A 13,964-nucleotide genomic window follows, 5' to 3' on the forward strand; every position below is an offset into this window, starting at 1 on the left:
GACAGACTGGTATTTTCTGTGGTTACAGCCTACATAAATTCACGAAAAACAAGGTAAAGTTCAGAGAAAGAAACAGGATTTTGAAGAAGAGAAACACGTTTTGGTTTTTTTTAACCACTGGTCTAAAATATTGTGTGCCGTCGCAGTAAGATTGCACCATATAGGAACTGAGGGGCCCCAAAGTGTGAAAACAGACCTCAAAACAGAGCGACAGCACGTATAGACATACAGAGAAGTGTGTCCACAGTTTATGAAGTGCATCGTGCAAATGGACACAGTGACACCTACTGGATCAAATGAAGGAAAACAAAGTTATTGCTGAATATAGAAATAAATCAGGTGGTCCATTAAATAGATTTAATAGCCGGTTCCTTAAACCAGACAAAAGAACACCACAAATAAATCATGAAGTTAAGATAAAGGAGCTCTGTTTAAGAGTCAAACCGTTGAAGCTGCAGTCTGTCAGCTCATTGATCACCTCCACCCCCAAACAAACACAGACAGTCCCCACAGCACCTGTCAGACTCAGGACTCTGACACCGTCAGACACTGCAGGTTCACTATACTGCGTCCTGCTGCTGCACTCAATGCACCACAATGACAAAGAGGAAACAGAAATTTAAGAAATGTTTTCAAATGTACTAAAAAAGTGAAGTGAAGGGGTCTGAATACTTTCTGAAAGCACTGTATCTTATCTTACTGTGAAGAGAGAGATAAGCTAGCTTCAAACAGAACGGGCCGTTAGTGTCTACACCTGTAGGAGGTGAAGCAGCAGGAGGTGAGGGACTATAAATGAGATGGAGGTTCACAGTCAGGACAGTTCGTACTCTGAGAGGGACGTTAACTCAGGTAAGTCATGAGGAATTTGTTTTCAGCAGCAGTTTCCTTGAGCTGTAAATGGTGGAGGGAATATTTCATTTTGAAGTTTATATTGTTTTGCCACAACCAACTTGTTTTTGATCATCTGTATTATTTTATTTCACGTGTTGACTTTATTTCTTCTCTGCAGCACTTTGAGCTGCACTTTAAGAATGAACAGTTCCTTAAAAATGCAGTTTATTGTTTATTATGCTGTTGGATTATTGTTTATAATACATTGACCTGTATGTCAACAACGTATTGTATTTTATAAGCTGGTCATTTGTATTCAAATTAAATGTGTGTACGATCTGTTACAGACATGAGTTGCAAAAAAGTGGAAACACAAGTAAAAGTACCTCATTTAAGTTAAGTACAGCTCTTTAGTTACATTCCATCACTAGTTACATTCTTAGGTTTTACACAGTATATTGTATTGTGCAGAATTATTATCAGTGTCATCAAGTCATACTTGAGTAAAAGTAAAGATATTATGTTTAAACATTACTTTAGTAAAAGTAAAAAAATAAGAAATAAGGAAATAAGAATAGTACTTGAGTAAAAGTCTTACAGTAACTGATACTAGTTGTACTTAAGTATCAAAAATACAATGTATGTATATACTGTATATGCATTGACTGACCAAAACAGTGTTAAACTATTAAACCGTTGGTTGCATTTTAATGTTTGACTTTTTAAATTCATTTAGTGAAGTAAAAACTACAATATTTTACACTGTAGTGGAGTACAAGTACAAAGAAGAGTAAAAGAACTTCCCGATCAAGCTCGTCTGTGTGTACATACAGTGTGATGCTCGATCACACTGTAGCGTAGACAGTCTGAAGAGATACTGTGAGACTCTTTGATGATACATAACAGGAAAACCACAATCACTTTGTCGACGTGTTAAGAAGCTTTAAGAGATTTTGTGTATTCGCTCTGTTTGATGTCTAGACTCACTAAACTCACTCAGAGTGTAGATCTGTGGGCTGATTCACAACAAGTAGGGCGTTTATGTTTCCTCGCGTGTCTCACACCTGTGACACACACAATGCATCCTTTACTTCACACGTGTGACCCCTGACATGAGGTTTAAAAGTCAGTCTCCTTTTTTTGTTGATCTGCTGCTGTTCAGGTAAAATGGTCGGTCATCGGTGGCTCCCCTGGACTAATAATCCAACGTCCGGCTCAATCTCAGTGACTTCAGCCAAGCAGGATCAGGATATATGTAAGTAATATGCAACTCATGCACGGCAACAGAAAGATATCAACATTTAACAAGCGTTAAATGTCAGCAAACTGCTTACGAATGCTAAATAAGGGGTGTTGAAGTGATTCCTTTGGCACTAACTGCACTGAAACTATATTTCCTGACATGATTCAAATTCATCCTAACCTGTATTACTTCATATTGATGAACAAGCTCAATAATTTAATTTTTTTAGTTTGGTTTTATAGTTAAAGTCCTCAAAACTGTACTTCATTTGATTCAAACAGAAATCAGCTCATTCTAAGGAGAAATGAGAGTCAGGATCTTAAAATGGGAGAAAAGTTGGTATGTCACTGCTCGAGGATCAAGAAAAATCAACTTGATTTGAAGGGAACAGGTTGATTTGCATTTGAAATAAGAATATATATATAAAAAAAGTGCTGCGCTTGTTTCAGGAAAACACAACATGGTCAGTAACAGACAAAACTAATCTGATAAGGAGATGTTTGCACAAACTTGACCCCTATGTTGTAAACTAATACTACAAATAATAACAATCAGAAGCAGAAGAGGAAGAAGTACAATGATTATGATAACAATAAATAATCTGTTTGTTCCTGTTTTTAGCGTCAGGTTGCCTCCGCAGCAGGAAAAACTTGAGCTGTCACCACTTCTGTCCGGTCCTCGGCCTCTCAACGCTCTGCTTGTTGCTGCTCGTGGCCTGTGTGGCGCTTTCTGTCCTGTGTGAGTAAAAGTTGCTGATGAGATGAGTACAGTGACATGGTTCGACATTTTATTACTTCTTTCTTTTAGAGGGTGAGATGAGAAGTTTGACATCCCTCTCATGTCTGTGTGATGAAAGCGTGATAGCGTAGCTTAGCATAAAGACTGGAGGCGGATGGGAACAGCTAGCCTGGCTCTGTTCAAAGCTAACATCTTAAAACCTGCAATAACTGATTTTTTTATTTATCTCATGTATATTTTCAGCCACTTGGGGGCAGCAGAAACAAGTCATGAATAAACAATTAATATATACTCACTATTTCAGTTGCTGTTGTCCACATCCAACAGTTTTTTGAAGTCATCTGTGCCGTGTTTGAATAAAAGTAATCAGTCTTTGTCTTTAACTTTCAGATAACAACAAGTCAGACAGCAGGCCAGAATGGAAAAGCCTCCTGTTTGACTACCAGAATATCAGTGAGAGCTACCTCCGTCTCTCTAAAGCCAACAGCGACCTGAGAGGAGACAATGAGGTCCTGGAGGAGCAGAGCTCCTCGCTGGAAGAACAGACCAGAGTCCTCAACAGGACCTCAGCCAAACTGATGTCTGTTAATCTGGCTCTGACTCTGGAGAGCACCGACTTAATGGAGCAAATCGTGAATCTGACTTCTACAAACTTACAGCTCACACAAGAACGTGCACGTCTGGTCCGGCTGTTGGCTGAGCAGGAGGAGGAGAAGATGGACATGTCTCAAACTATCAAACATCTGGTCGAGTCCAACGAGCTACAAGAACAGGAGGAACAAAGACTCTCCCAGACCAACATCCTCCTGAGGGATGAGCTGCTTCAACTGAAGGACAAGAATGATGAACTTCTGGAAATCAACGACAGGTTTCAGGGAGAAATCAAAAATCAGAGTGAGCAGATCACGGCTCTGTTGAACGACGACTGTGAGGAGGCGTCGAGACACAACATGACGGAGCTGCAGGAGGAGAACCAGAACCTGAGCAGCACGTTGATGAAAGAGAGGCAGGAAGCAGCAGAGAGAGAGGACAACAGGAGGAACGAGACGGAGAGGATGGAGGAGGACTACCGCTCCTTAGACCTCTACTGTCCTGTGGTTGATCACAAGACCAAAGGTACAGATGAGCAAATCCACAATCAGCAATAATACGACTGTTAACCATAATGAGAAATGGTCACTTTCTTCACGTGTTTCTGCAGAACGTATTTGCAAAAAGTGTCCTGACAGCTGGAGGCTGTTTGAGAACAAGTGCTACTACGTCTCCTCTCGCACGCTCACCTGGAGCTCCAGCAGGTCCTGGTGTCAGACACAAGGGGGCGACCTGCTCATCATCGACAGTCAACCAGAACAGGTAAGCGGACGAGAAGAGGACCACGTGCGTAACAAAAAATAATTTCCCAGGTGTTGTATAATTTAAATCATCTTTCTGTCTTTAGGACTTTATTTTTGAGAGCAGTCAGACTTCAGTTCAGAGCGACACCAGGCTGTGGATCGGTCTGACAGATGCAGAGGAGGAGGGTGAATGGTTCTGGGTGGACGGCAGCTCAGTCACGACAGGTGTACAGTAAGTTCTGGAGCTGATTTGAGTGGAGAGAGTTTGACACAATGTGTTGCTGCTACAAAGAAAAACTTGAACTGTAACGCAGCTGCTCCCTTCGTCCTCCAGATTCTGGCTGAGCAGACCCGGCCTGGGGACCGAGCCTGATGACTGGAAGCTGGACGACCCTCTAGGAGAAGACTGTGGGCACGTAGACACCAGTGAAGACCCCCTCCAGTCCTGGATGGACGGATCCTGTAAGACTCCTTACAGATGGATCTGTGAAAAGAACCTATAGATCGTCCACGAACATTTTAACATGTCATTTTGTAAATATTGCAGTAATACACTACTTTGAAGTTTTCTATATCTAGGCAGTTGTAGGACTATATCTATATGATGTATACAAGTGCTGTCATGTATTAAAATCTGAGTTATAATGTTTTCTTTCATAATAAAACAATAATTAGTCCTCAAGTCGCAGGGAATAAAAACAACATCTGCCAGGGAATTTGTCCTTTTCTTATGTTTTTATTTATATAAGCTTAAATTTGATGTAACAGACTGCATTTTCTTTCTTCAAGTGATGATTCAACAACATAACGTTACATCCTTCATTGTGAAATGTTGATCCTCATAAAAACATCAAACAAAAGAGAAACGTGTGTTTTTCAGCAGCTCGTTAAATTTCACATTCTGCAGAAAATTAAAATACTTTATAAACTGCTGACAGTAAAAACAATTACAGATGATTTGCTGTTACACAACTGGGAGTTGAGTACAGGCACACAGATGTCGGCTGGAAATAAATCAACGTATCTGCTGTGTTTTTAATGCAGAATCTGAAAGAATTGTGATGTTAAGAAGCTCCAAAACAATTACACATCTGTCCACTGAAAGACTTTTTTATGTGTCTTAGGATGCATCAGTTAAAGCTCATGCTGGTATGATATTATATGTATTTTTATTGTTATCAAAAGTATTCAGGAAATGACCAACACCAACAATCTGCGTGTCCTTTGCAATTTTCTGACCCCATTTATGGCTCTGTTCCTCCTGAAGTCACCAGTTTGTCAAGTCTTGAAAATAAAAACATTTAAAAATCACCGTTCTGTTTGAGGAATATGCGTGTATTTGAATATAATCCTAGAAAAACACTTCATTTTCACCATAATTTGGCGCAATTGTTCATATAAACCAAAATCTTGGATAATAAACATTTCCATCATCGTATGTCTTGTCTCCTGGTGTTGAAATTAGCAATCATAAAATAATCATGATCAAACACACAATCAAAGTTAATAGCTGGTAAAATAAATGAAAATACATTGACTGCTGTGTGTAAAGAGGAATTCTGTAAACTTTATTTTTCACCTGCATTTATAGTAGCAATGTGAGGATAAAGGCTTCAAGAGTCTGGATATGTTTGCTTTAAGTATCTTGAATGTGCTCAAAAAGTGCTTGAATCTTACTCTTTAAAAGCTGAACTCTGTCTGTAACATGACTAAAAGTTACTGTTAATTATGCTAACGAGAGCCTGAGTGATGTCAGCTGGACAATATTATCAGCTGACGTTCACAGATATATCCGTATCTGTGTATATGTCGTCCAAAATGAAAACTTGTTATAATGCAGAAAAAGATTCTTGCGGTAATCTATTATTATATTTGTTAAATTGAAAAAAGAAGAAGAATCGAAAAGAAGTTAATCGTTAAACTGTAAAACATACTGGCTTTGTTACACATCTTTGTGTTCACATTTGAGGGATCATTGCAAAAAAAAAATTGTGAATATCGGCCGCTTGTCGTATCAGCAGCTGTTTATCATGTCTTCATTTAGTCATGCCATTAGTCATTGGTTTATATATATATCAATGAAATTATTGGACAAATTTAGCATTTAACATTATAGCGAGCTGAAGTCACACAGCTTCCTCTCTATAAGGGATTGCCAAAGATTTTACAATTCATCCTTACAATCAAGCCATTAAATTTGTTGAGACATGTCCCCCTAAAACCACAAATATTTGGTGCCAATCCTTCTTTCAGTGTTGAGATATGTCACTGGAGTGGTGCAAAATTTGGCCTAACCTATTTGTTAAGGAGAGGCTGATTGCCAGTCCTTTAAGATGACTTGTCTTAATAAAGACTAATCTGATGTGAGGAGTCTGTAACTACTCCTGCTTGGCTTTCCTCCTCCTGCACAGTCTAAAGCAAAGGAATCGTATTGATCCCACTACAATGGCTGTCAGCAACAACAATACTGATATCAAAACGCATATAACATCCACAGAGTGATAGACATACCACGGCATTTTATAAGACTCAGTGCGTAAATGTGACGCTCCTTTGTGCCTCATAACAAACTCAATCCAGTAAAGAGCCCTTTCTAGAGGATGCATGGGTTGATCCCGATGCAGAGCAGAGAGACGCCTCATGTTATTTCTGTAGGACGGATCGTGAAGAACCTCCTTTATCGCTTCTAAAAAGTGCTGATGAGTGAGTTTGGACGCGTCCACCGCCTTCGCGGCTCCTCGCACCTCCAATCTCAAAATGTTTTCAAACTGGTCAAATAGAAGAGGTAAGCCTATTATCGGCACTCCGTGGTAAATGGACTCATAGACCCCGTTGGTACCACCATGAGCCACGAAGGCTTTAATCTTTGGATGACCCAGGAGGTCATTCTGGGGCATCCATTTTACCAGGAGGGTGTTGTTGCCCAAATTGTTGGGGCGCTCACCGGCATGCCTCCAGATGACCTTTTGAGGAAGTTGGGCAAAGGCGGCAGCAATTTCGGAAGTGATTTCTATAGGTAAGCTTTCGACAAGAGTGCCAAGAGACATCAGGATGACTCCATGCTCTCCTGAACTTTGAACAAAGTCCTCCAGCTCTGATGATAAAGGCTCAGAGGGCTTACACTGAAAACCACCGATGTAGACGATGTTTGGCAAGGTGGGTCTGGGGAATTCAAAGACAAAGTCCACCCTCATGAGCCAGATGTCTGCTCCTTGGAGAAGATGATAGAAGTTCACATCTGGACCAAAGTACCTGTCTACCAATCTATCATAGTGGGGGCATACTATGAACTTGTCAATGCATGTGTTGAGGACATAGAAGAATACGTTCTTGGCTCTTTCCCCAAAGGTCATCTTATCCGAAACGGCATTTCCTGAAGTTGGAACATAGGATGTTGGAGATGGAGCTACCACAAAATGCCCCTCTGCGCTGGTGATCCATCTCACGTTAAATACAGTCGGCAGCTTCAGTTCATGAGCGACCAGAACTCCAACAGGCAACCCCGGGTCGATAAGAGCCACGTCAAACTGAGTGTCACGAATACTCTGCATTAGAGTCTTGTTCTCAAACATTTCCACCGCCAACAGACTGGCCTGTTGGTGAATTTTTGAAAGCGTAGTGAGCATTTCCCAATAGAAGCTCATAAAGCTGATAAGAGACGCTCCCTCTTTCTGAATCGCCAGCATCTTAACCAGGAAGGTTACAAAGAAATCCTGCTCCTCTATGCTGATGGCTTCTGGCAGGGTGACAGTGATGGAGCGGTAATGTGGTGCATCTTTGATGTACCAGCTGGTGGATGTGCGGACCACGGTGACCTCGTGGCCTCTGGTATGAAGCCTCTGGATCAACAGGTTCATGTTGACCCAGTGGCTGCCATCCACAGGGAACACCAAGATCTTTCCGCCCTGGACGCTGGGACCTGTCAGGACGGCCAAACTCACCACCAGAAGCAGAAGTGAAAGTCCTGGGATGCTCCCCATGGGTCAACTCTGAGGAAAAGAGCAAACGTACATATTCAAATAACTGTAAATTTAATATAAATTAAATATCCAATTTATGGGATTCATTCTGCTAAAGACCCACTGAGAATCAGACGAGAAGCAGCTGTGATAAACTACGAAAAAACACAGACTGGCAAACCCCAATTTATAAAAAGGTAAGCTAACGTAACATAAGTCTATCAAGTGCTTTAGATGTGGATGTATGCTAACGTTACTTTCAGTCTGATATCTTTTGTGTTGCTACCAGTCGGAGTTGAAGGTTTATGTCGGCAGGAGACTATCTAAATCTTTCTATTGATGCTGGATGGACCAAAGAAACTGAATTTATGATAACGAGAGCTATAAAATTAAACAGCAATTAAACTATGTCCTTTTCAACAACCCTCATACATGTGGAATCACTGTATCCTGCTGATTAGTAAAATAATATCCTCTGATGCCCAAAAAATAGCTACACGTCAGAAGTTGAGTTAGTTTCTCAACCTGTTGCAGTTGCAGTAAGTAACATTATGTCTGATTCAATAAAAATATCCAATTTATGGGATTAATTTAGCTGAAGTCCCTCTGAGAATCAGACAAGAAGCCATAACATAAAAACCAGAGTGCCTCTGCTTGAAAGACAAACCTGAATTGCTGCTTTAACACTTCCAAGTTGGACTGACTAAAGCCTGGTATCAAAGGTCACATCTGTGTCCAGCAGGGACTTGCTACCAGGCTAAAAACACTAACAGGCTCAAAAACATTGCCCTCTAGCATCCAGTTTCCTCTTTGCAGGTTTAGAAAGCCAAAATAGGAATCTAACGGCATGCACTTTTGCATACAGATCAGCAACTTCCTGTGATTAGAAGCTGTTGAACATAGTTATTTTAGAGTCCTGCACAAGTTAGTGTCGGCTAAACAGAGTCAGTTCTTCAGAAAAGCTGTGAATGCGTGTTGTGTGCAGCGTTGCAGCCTACCTTAAAGCTCTGAAAAAGTTGAGAAATGAAGTGTGAGCCTCCGGATAAGTGAAGTCCAGCTCCTGCACGGACAGGAATCCAAACTCCAAACCCGATTACTGTGTTACATAAGGATGGGAGAGAGGTGGGGGAGGGTGGGTTTGACAAATGAACTTCAGATGTGTGTGTATATTTTGAAACGGGAGGAGAGGCAGAGAGTTTTCCCACAGAGGACGTCCTCTCTTTGTGCTGTATGCACTCAAACACAGGAATGCACAGAGTCATGCAACCACCCACCTACACATCCACTCATCCACACACATACACACACACTGGGGAGTAACACAATATTTTCCCCCAAACAGTTTCTTTTTATCGCCTGCTGTGATCTGGACAACGAGCTCATCGTGCAAAAAAAATGTCCAGGGAAGGGACGCTCTTTATTTGTTACAGTGCAGCAGGAGTTGACAATTAAATTCTTTGTCCTTATTAGGGTTGTCACGATACTAAAATTTTCAACTCGATACCGATACTCAGGAAAATATTCGATACTCGATACCATTTTCGATACCACAAGGATAAAAAAAAAGACCCCAAAATTTAAAAGAAATACTTTTATTAACGAGAAAAATGCAAAAATAACCTCTGTTACAACATGTAACAATTAACAGAACCACACGTTAAATATTCTGGGGACGTGACATCATATTTTCGTTGTTGGTCAAACACAGATGGTAGAGTCGACTGTGTGTGTTGCTGTTTGGTTGTAGGTCGACTTTTCTCTGCTTCATTCTGGGACTTTAACAGAGAAAATGACACTTTTCAGTCACCAACATCTTTGTAAACTTAGTATAGTGACACCGTGTCTATTAACGTAATATGGGCATGCCCGATTCATTTTTTTTTTTTACGTTGTTTATAGTCATTAACGTGAAGTCAGCCTTTAATCGCTAGCTGCGGCTAATGGCTAATAATAACACGGACAACATTAATGCGGGCCACCGGCCGCGATAACATCGGTAATAAGTTTGAAACGAAAGACACTAACTTGTCGAAATTCACTGTAAAGGCCAGGGTGTCGGTCCTTAAGATGTTTCGCGAAGTTGGAAGTATTACTTGACTTGGTCGCCACCGCCTTGTAGCAGTGTTTGCACACAGGCTTATCCACGTCTTTCGGCTTTCCGTGCTCGTTAGACTCGAAGGCAAAATACCTCCAAACACTTTTCCCTCTTTCATTTTCAACCAAAACTGGTTGATTTGGCCCTCCTGCAGCAGCACTGGCCATGCTCTGTTGTTATTATGCACGTCACGGTGAGGGGGAGGGTGCCGCTGCTGTGTGTGAAGGCAGAGAGGGCGAAGGACGCAGCGTCGGCGGCTCGGCGTCCGGGAGGGGAGGGGTGCCGGGGGGTGGTATCGATACTTTTGAAAATGAGTATCGTAGCCGGATACAACATTTTAGTATCGATACTTTTTTGAATTTCGATACTTTTGACAACCCTAGTCCTTATACTCTTGAGCACTTTCTACGTTTTAATATTACAAGGTAAATGTATTATTTTCAACACAATGGTTTAAAAACTAGAAGAAAAAGCAGCCTGATGAATGAAGCTGCTCTGTAGTCTGGTGGTACGGCAGCGGATACTTCTGTATCTTTTGCCAGATGGCAGCAGGGTGAACAGACTGTGGCTGGGGTGGGTGTTGTCTTTTAGTATCCTTTGGGCTTTGTGCAGACATCTCACCTCACTGATGTCACTGGCGCTCTGTAGACATGAGCATGGCTGAGTGTATAGGAGTAAGTCGTCGGGGCGGTTGTACCTCAAGGGGTAGGGCGGGTCGTCCAGTAATCGGAAGGTCTCTTGCTCCCACGGCTACACGTCGAAGCACTGTATCCTACTGATACTGAACCCCAAATTGCTCCTGATGAGCAGGTGGAAGCCTCTTTCATTAGTGTATGAATCTGTGTGTGAATGTGTTAATGTGTTGTAAAGCGCTTTGAGAGGTCAGTAGACCGGAAAAGTCCATTGACCGAGTCCAAGTATTGGGCTGCATCCAAATGTGCGACTTTTCCGGCACGTTCGTGTGAAGTCCACAAATCATTCATCCAGAAAATAACTACGACAACTACAACTAAAAACAATTACTTTATTAAAACGTTACTTAAATCTTGTTGGCCATAAAAAATATTCAACCACATCATAATACAGAAATATTTAGAAGTATAGACTGTATTCGGCCTTTGAGTCTTTCATTCTCATCACTTTCTTCTCCCTGCTCACCTGCGATCCTCCCCACACCTGTCTCGCATCAGCCTCGTTAGCAGTGCCCTGTTCCTGTTTGTTGTTAAGTCTGTGGTCTTTCCCCTCTCTTTCCTCTCAAGCTCCCCTTGTTGAACCTGGTGCCTTCCTGTCTGCAACAATCATGGTACGTAAGCAAAAATAACAGATGTGTGAAACTAATGTTGAACCCTCTTCTGCTTTCATCGAGACGTCATGTGCTCATGCAAAGGGAACAGCTTTCAATGAATTCATGCCTCACTGCATTTCACTGAGAGTCTGTGTGAAGGCACGTTGTCACAATGTCACCTTACTCCGCTCTCCCTGTGCTCGTCCTGGCCGTCGTTGGAGGCTGGTGCCTGTGTGCAGCTGATGTTGGGGATTTCGCTCCATGCCTGCAGTTTTTCTACAAGTCCTGGCCTCCTAAAGGTCTATCTGGGACCCCCATCTGCCAGCGTTATTACAACCAGTACCGCTTCGCCACGTTGTACAGTCGACCTCGTCGCTCTCCGTGGTTTTCAGCATATGCTTACTCTGTACCAGCAGGAAAGAGACCCTCTGCATCTTGGAAGTTTGAGCCACAGGTGAGGATATTTAAATATCTTGTTATCTGATTAACTGATTTTGAAACATTAATTTAAATTATAAAGAATGTGAAAGTCGTCTTTCTATTAAGAGGAACAGTCCAAAGAAGATAGAAGTATGTTTACAGGTTTTGCTGGTTTATTCAGATGTGTACTGAAACAAGACATTATCCTTTGACATCCTCAAAAAGACTCTCAGTTAACTTAATACAGACTGATGTTCCAGTTCAGCGCCATTTACGTAACCTGTTTTGGGAAATAACAAGAAAAGGAGGAACTGAGCCCCAGTAAAGGAGAACTGAACTCTCCACACTGCAAAGAATACTTTTCATATTTTAAGATTCGATAGCCCTGGAAAGTTGACTGTAACACTAAATGGCCAACAGTAATTGGACAGCCGACAATTTAACAACAATTTAAAGATCTCTCTTTAAGACCCATGGGCTTTTATCTACTTATACAAACAGACATCGGGTCATCGGCTCACAGTTGGTTTCCCAGTTCATCCCAAAGGTATTAGATGGGGGTTGAGGTCAGAACTCTGAGCACAACAAAAGGTCAAAAGGAGTTCAAACTGGAAACGCATGATTGACTAAAATATTAATGTAAGCAGTAGCCTGTAGTTTTCCCTCACTTGTAACCAGGGCTGTAGGACACAAAAGTCCCATCTTCAGTTTTATTTTATGTGATTGAGACGATTTTAATCACCTTATTATACAGTTACATGGAAGTTACAGATTGTGGGTTCTGGAGGGCTGATATTGGTATCTTTTACACTCAATGTCGACTGTTTTTAGGCAAAAAATAAATGCAGAAGTTTGTAAGAGATCCTCTCCGCACATATGATGACATACAAAAACATTCTTGAGCATATTAGCGTGCTGTTATTAGCATTTGCCTCAAAAACCCACCGTGCCTAAGTAGAGAAAGCTGTTAGCATGGCTGGAGGGTGTCCACACAAATTTGGCCAGCTTAATTTATCGGGTCAGTCTTCCTCTGGATCACAGAGTGGAGCATTAAAGGTGCAATATGTAAGAAATGGCCACCTGTCAAATTCATACTTAAAACAAATAGGGGGCAGAGCGACCTGCCGCTAACAGTTGCTGCAGTTAACTAGTTAGCGCAGTTAGCTGTTCATCTAGCAGTCCAGAATTGGAGCACTGTGGGGTGTTGACATCGCTAGCAAGGGAGCTTTGGACCGAGGCAGGGAAGGGCTAGCTGATTAGCATGCTAACGTCATTAGATATCTCTGCAGCAGAATACATTAACGTCATGAAGTCAAGACTGTTATCTTTTTATATTTTCAACTAAAATTCATACCTTAACCTGTATGACATGTCGTCAGCTTTATAACTACATCACTTTTTCCTTCCACCGATAAACAGTTAGCCTACCCAGGAGCTGACGGCAACATGATCCCCTTCCCTCCGGGCCCTGTGGACCAGAACGTGGTGGAGAGCCAGGCGGTGGAGCTGGACTACATTAACTCCACCTACTCTCGCGGACATCTAAACCCCAGCCTTCACCACCAGAGCCGCGAAAACCGCTCAGCCACCTTCACCCTCACTAATGTAGCTCCTCAGAAGGCAGGCTCAAATGAAGGGCCCTGGGAATTTCTGGAGAACAATGTCAGCAAAACTCTGGAGGCCTACTGTCTCGGAGAAGCGTACATCATTACCGGCATCATCCCTTATCTGAACGCCGACCGTTGGCTCAAGAATCATCGCGTGGCTGTGCCAGAGTATATGTGGTCGGCCTACTGCTGCCAAAACTACAACAACAGTCTTCCAGAGATACTCAAGGATGCATTTCCCACTTATGCTGCGATCGGCCGCAACGACCGCAACAGCACCGAGGAGATTGTGCCCATAAGTGAGCAAGCTAAGAAACAGTTCTGGGGATATGATGTGAGACAAATGCCACTGGAAACGCTTGAGATGTATCTGAAGGACAGGTTCAAAACTGTTGTCAGTGTTTTTTATGAGCAGTGCTCTGGATCAGACTGATCCTGCACAGATGGAGACA

General features: G+C 42.0%; 3 protein-coding genes across 3 annotated transcripts; 2 read left to right on the plus strand and 1 right to left on the minus strand.

The window, feature by feature from the left end:
- Positions 1-839: 839 nt before the first annotated feature.
- Positions 840-4,649, plus strand: LOC311250177 (uncharacterized protein; the record flags this gene model as incomplete). Its single annotated transcript, XM_084341752.1, has 7 exons — positions 840-849; positions 1,994-2,086; positions 2,696-2,812; positions 3,203-3,928; positions 4,014-4,165; positions 4,251-4,378; positions 4,481-4,649. The coding sequence occupies exons 2-7, from the start codon at positions 1,999-2,001 to the stop codon at positions 4,647-4,649; spliced, it is 1,380 nt and encodes a 459-aa protein (XP_084197878.1). The 5' UTR covers positions 840-849; positions 1,994-1,998.
- Positions 4,650-4,871: 222 nt separating this feature from the next.
- On the minus strand, positions 4,872-9,190 carry LOC311251001 (UDP-glucuronosyltransferase 2A3-like). The gene is made up of 2 exons (XM_084343237.1): positions 9,104-9,190; positions 4,872-8,135 (listed from the first exon to the last, which is right to left on the minus strand). Exon 2 carries the CDS (start codon positions 8,124-8,126, stop codon positions 6,525-6,527), a length of 1,602 nt encoding a protein of 533 aa, XP_084199363.1. The 5' UTR covers positions 8,127-8,135; positions 9,104-9,190; the 3' UTR covers positions 4,872-6,524.
- Positions 9,191-11,529: 2,339 nt separating this feature from the next.
- On the plus strand, positions 11,530-13,945 carry LOC311250758 (endonuclease domain-containing 1 protein-like; the record flags this gene model as incomplete). The annotated part of the gene is made up of 2 exons (XM_084342769.1): positions 11,530-11,939; positions 13,325-13,945. The coding sequence occupies exons 1-2, from the start codon at positions 11,658-11,660 to the stop codon at positions 13,943-13,945; spliced, it is 903 nt and encodes a 300-aa protein (XP_084198895.1). The 5' UTR covers positions 11,530-11,657.
- Between the last annotated feature and the right edge of the window lie 19 nt (positions 13,946-13,964).

The sequence above is a fragment of the Pagrus pagrus genome (assembly GCF_965226575.1).
Source record: "Pagrus pagrus genome assembly, chromosome: 21".
NCBI classification, from domain to species: domain Eukaryota; kingdom Metazoa; phylum Chordata; class Actinopteri; order Spariformes; family Sparidae; genus Pagrus; species Pagrus pagrus.

What these genes read in the sequence shown, in the direction of transcription:
- LOC311251001 (XM_084343237.1), bottom strand. Translation starts at nt 8,126, where the DNA reads ATGGGGAGCATCCCAGGACTTTCACTTCTGCTTCTGGTGGTGAGTTTG.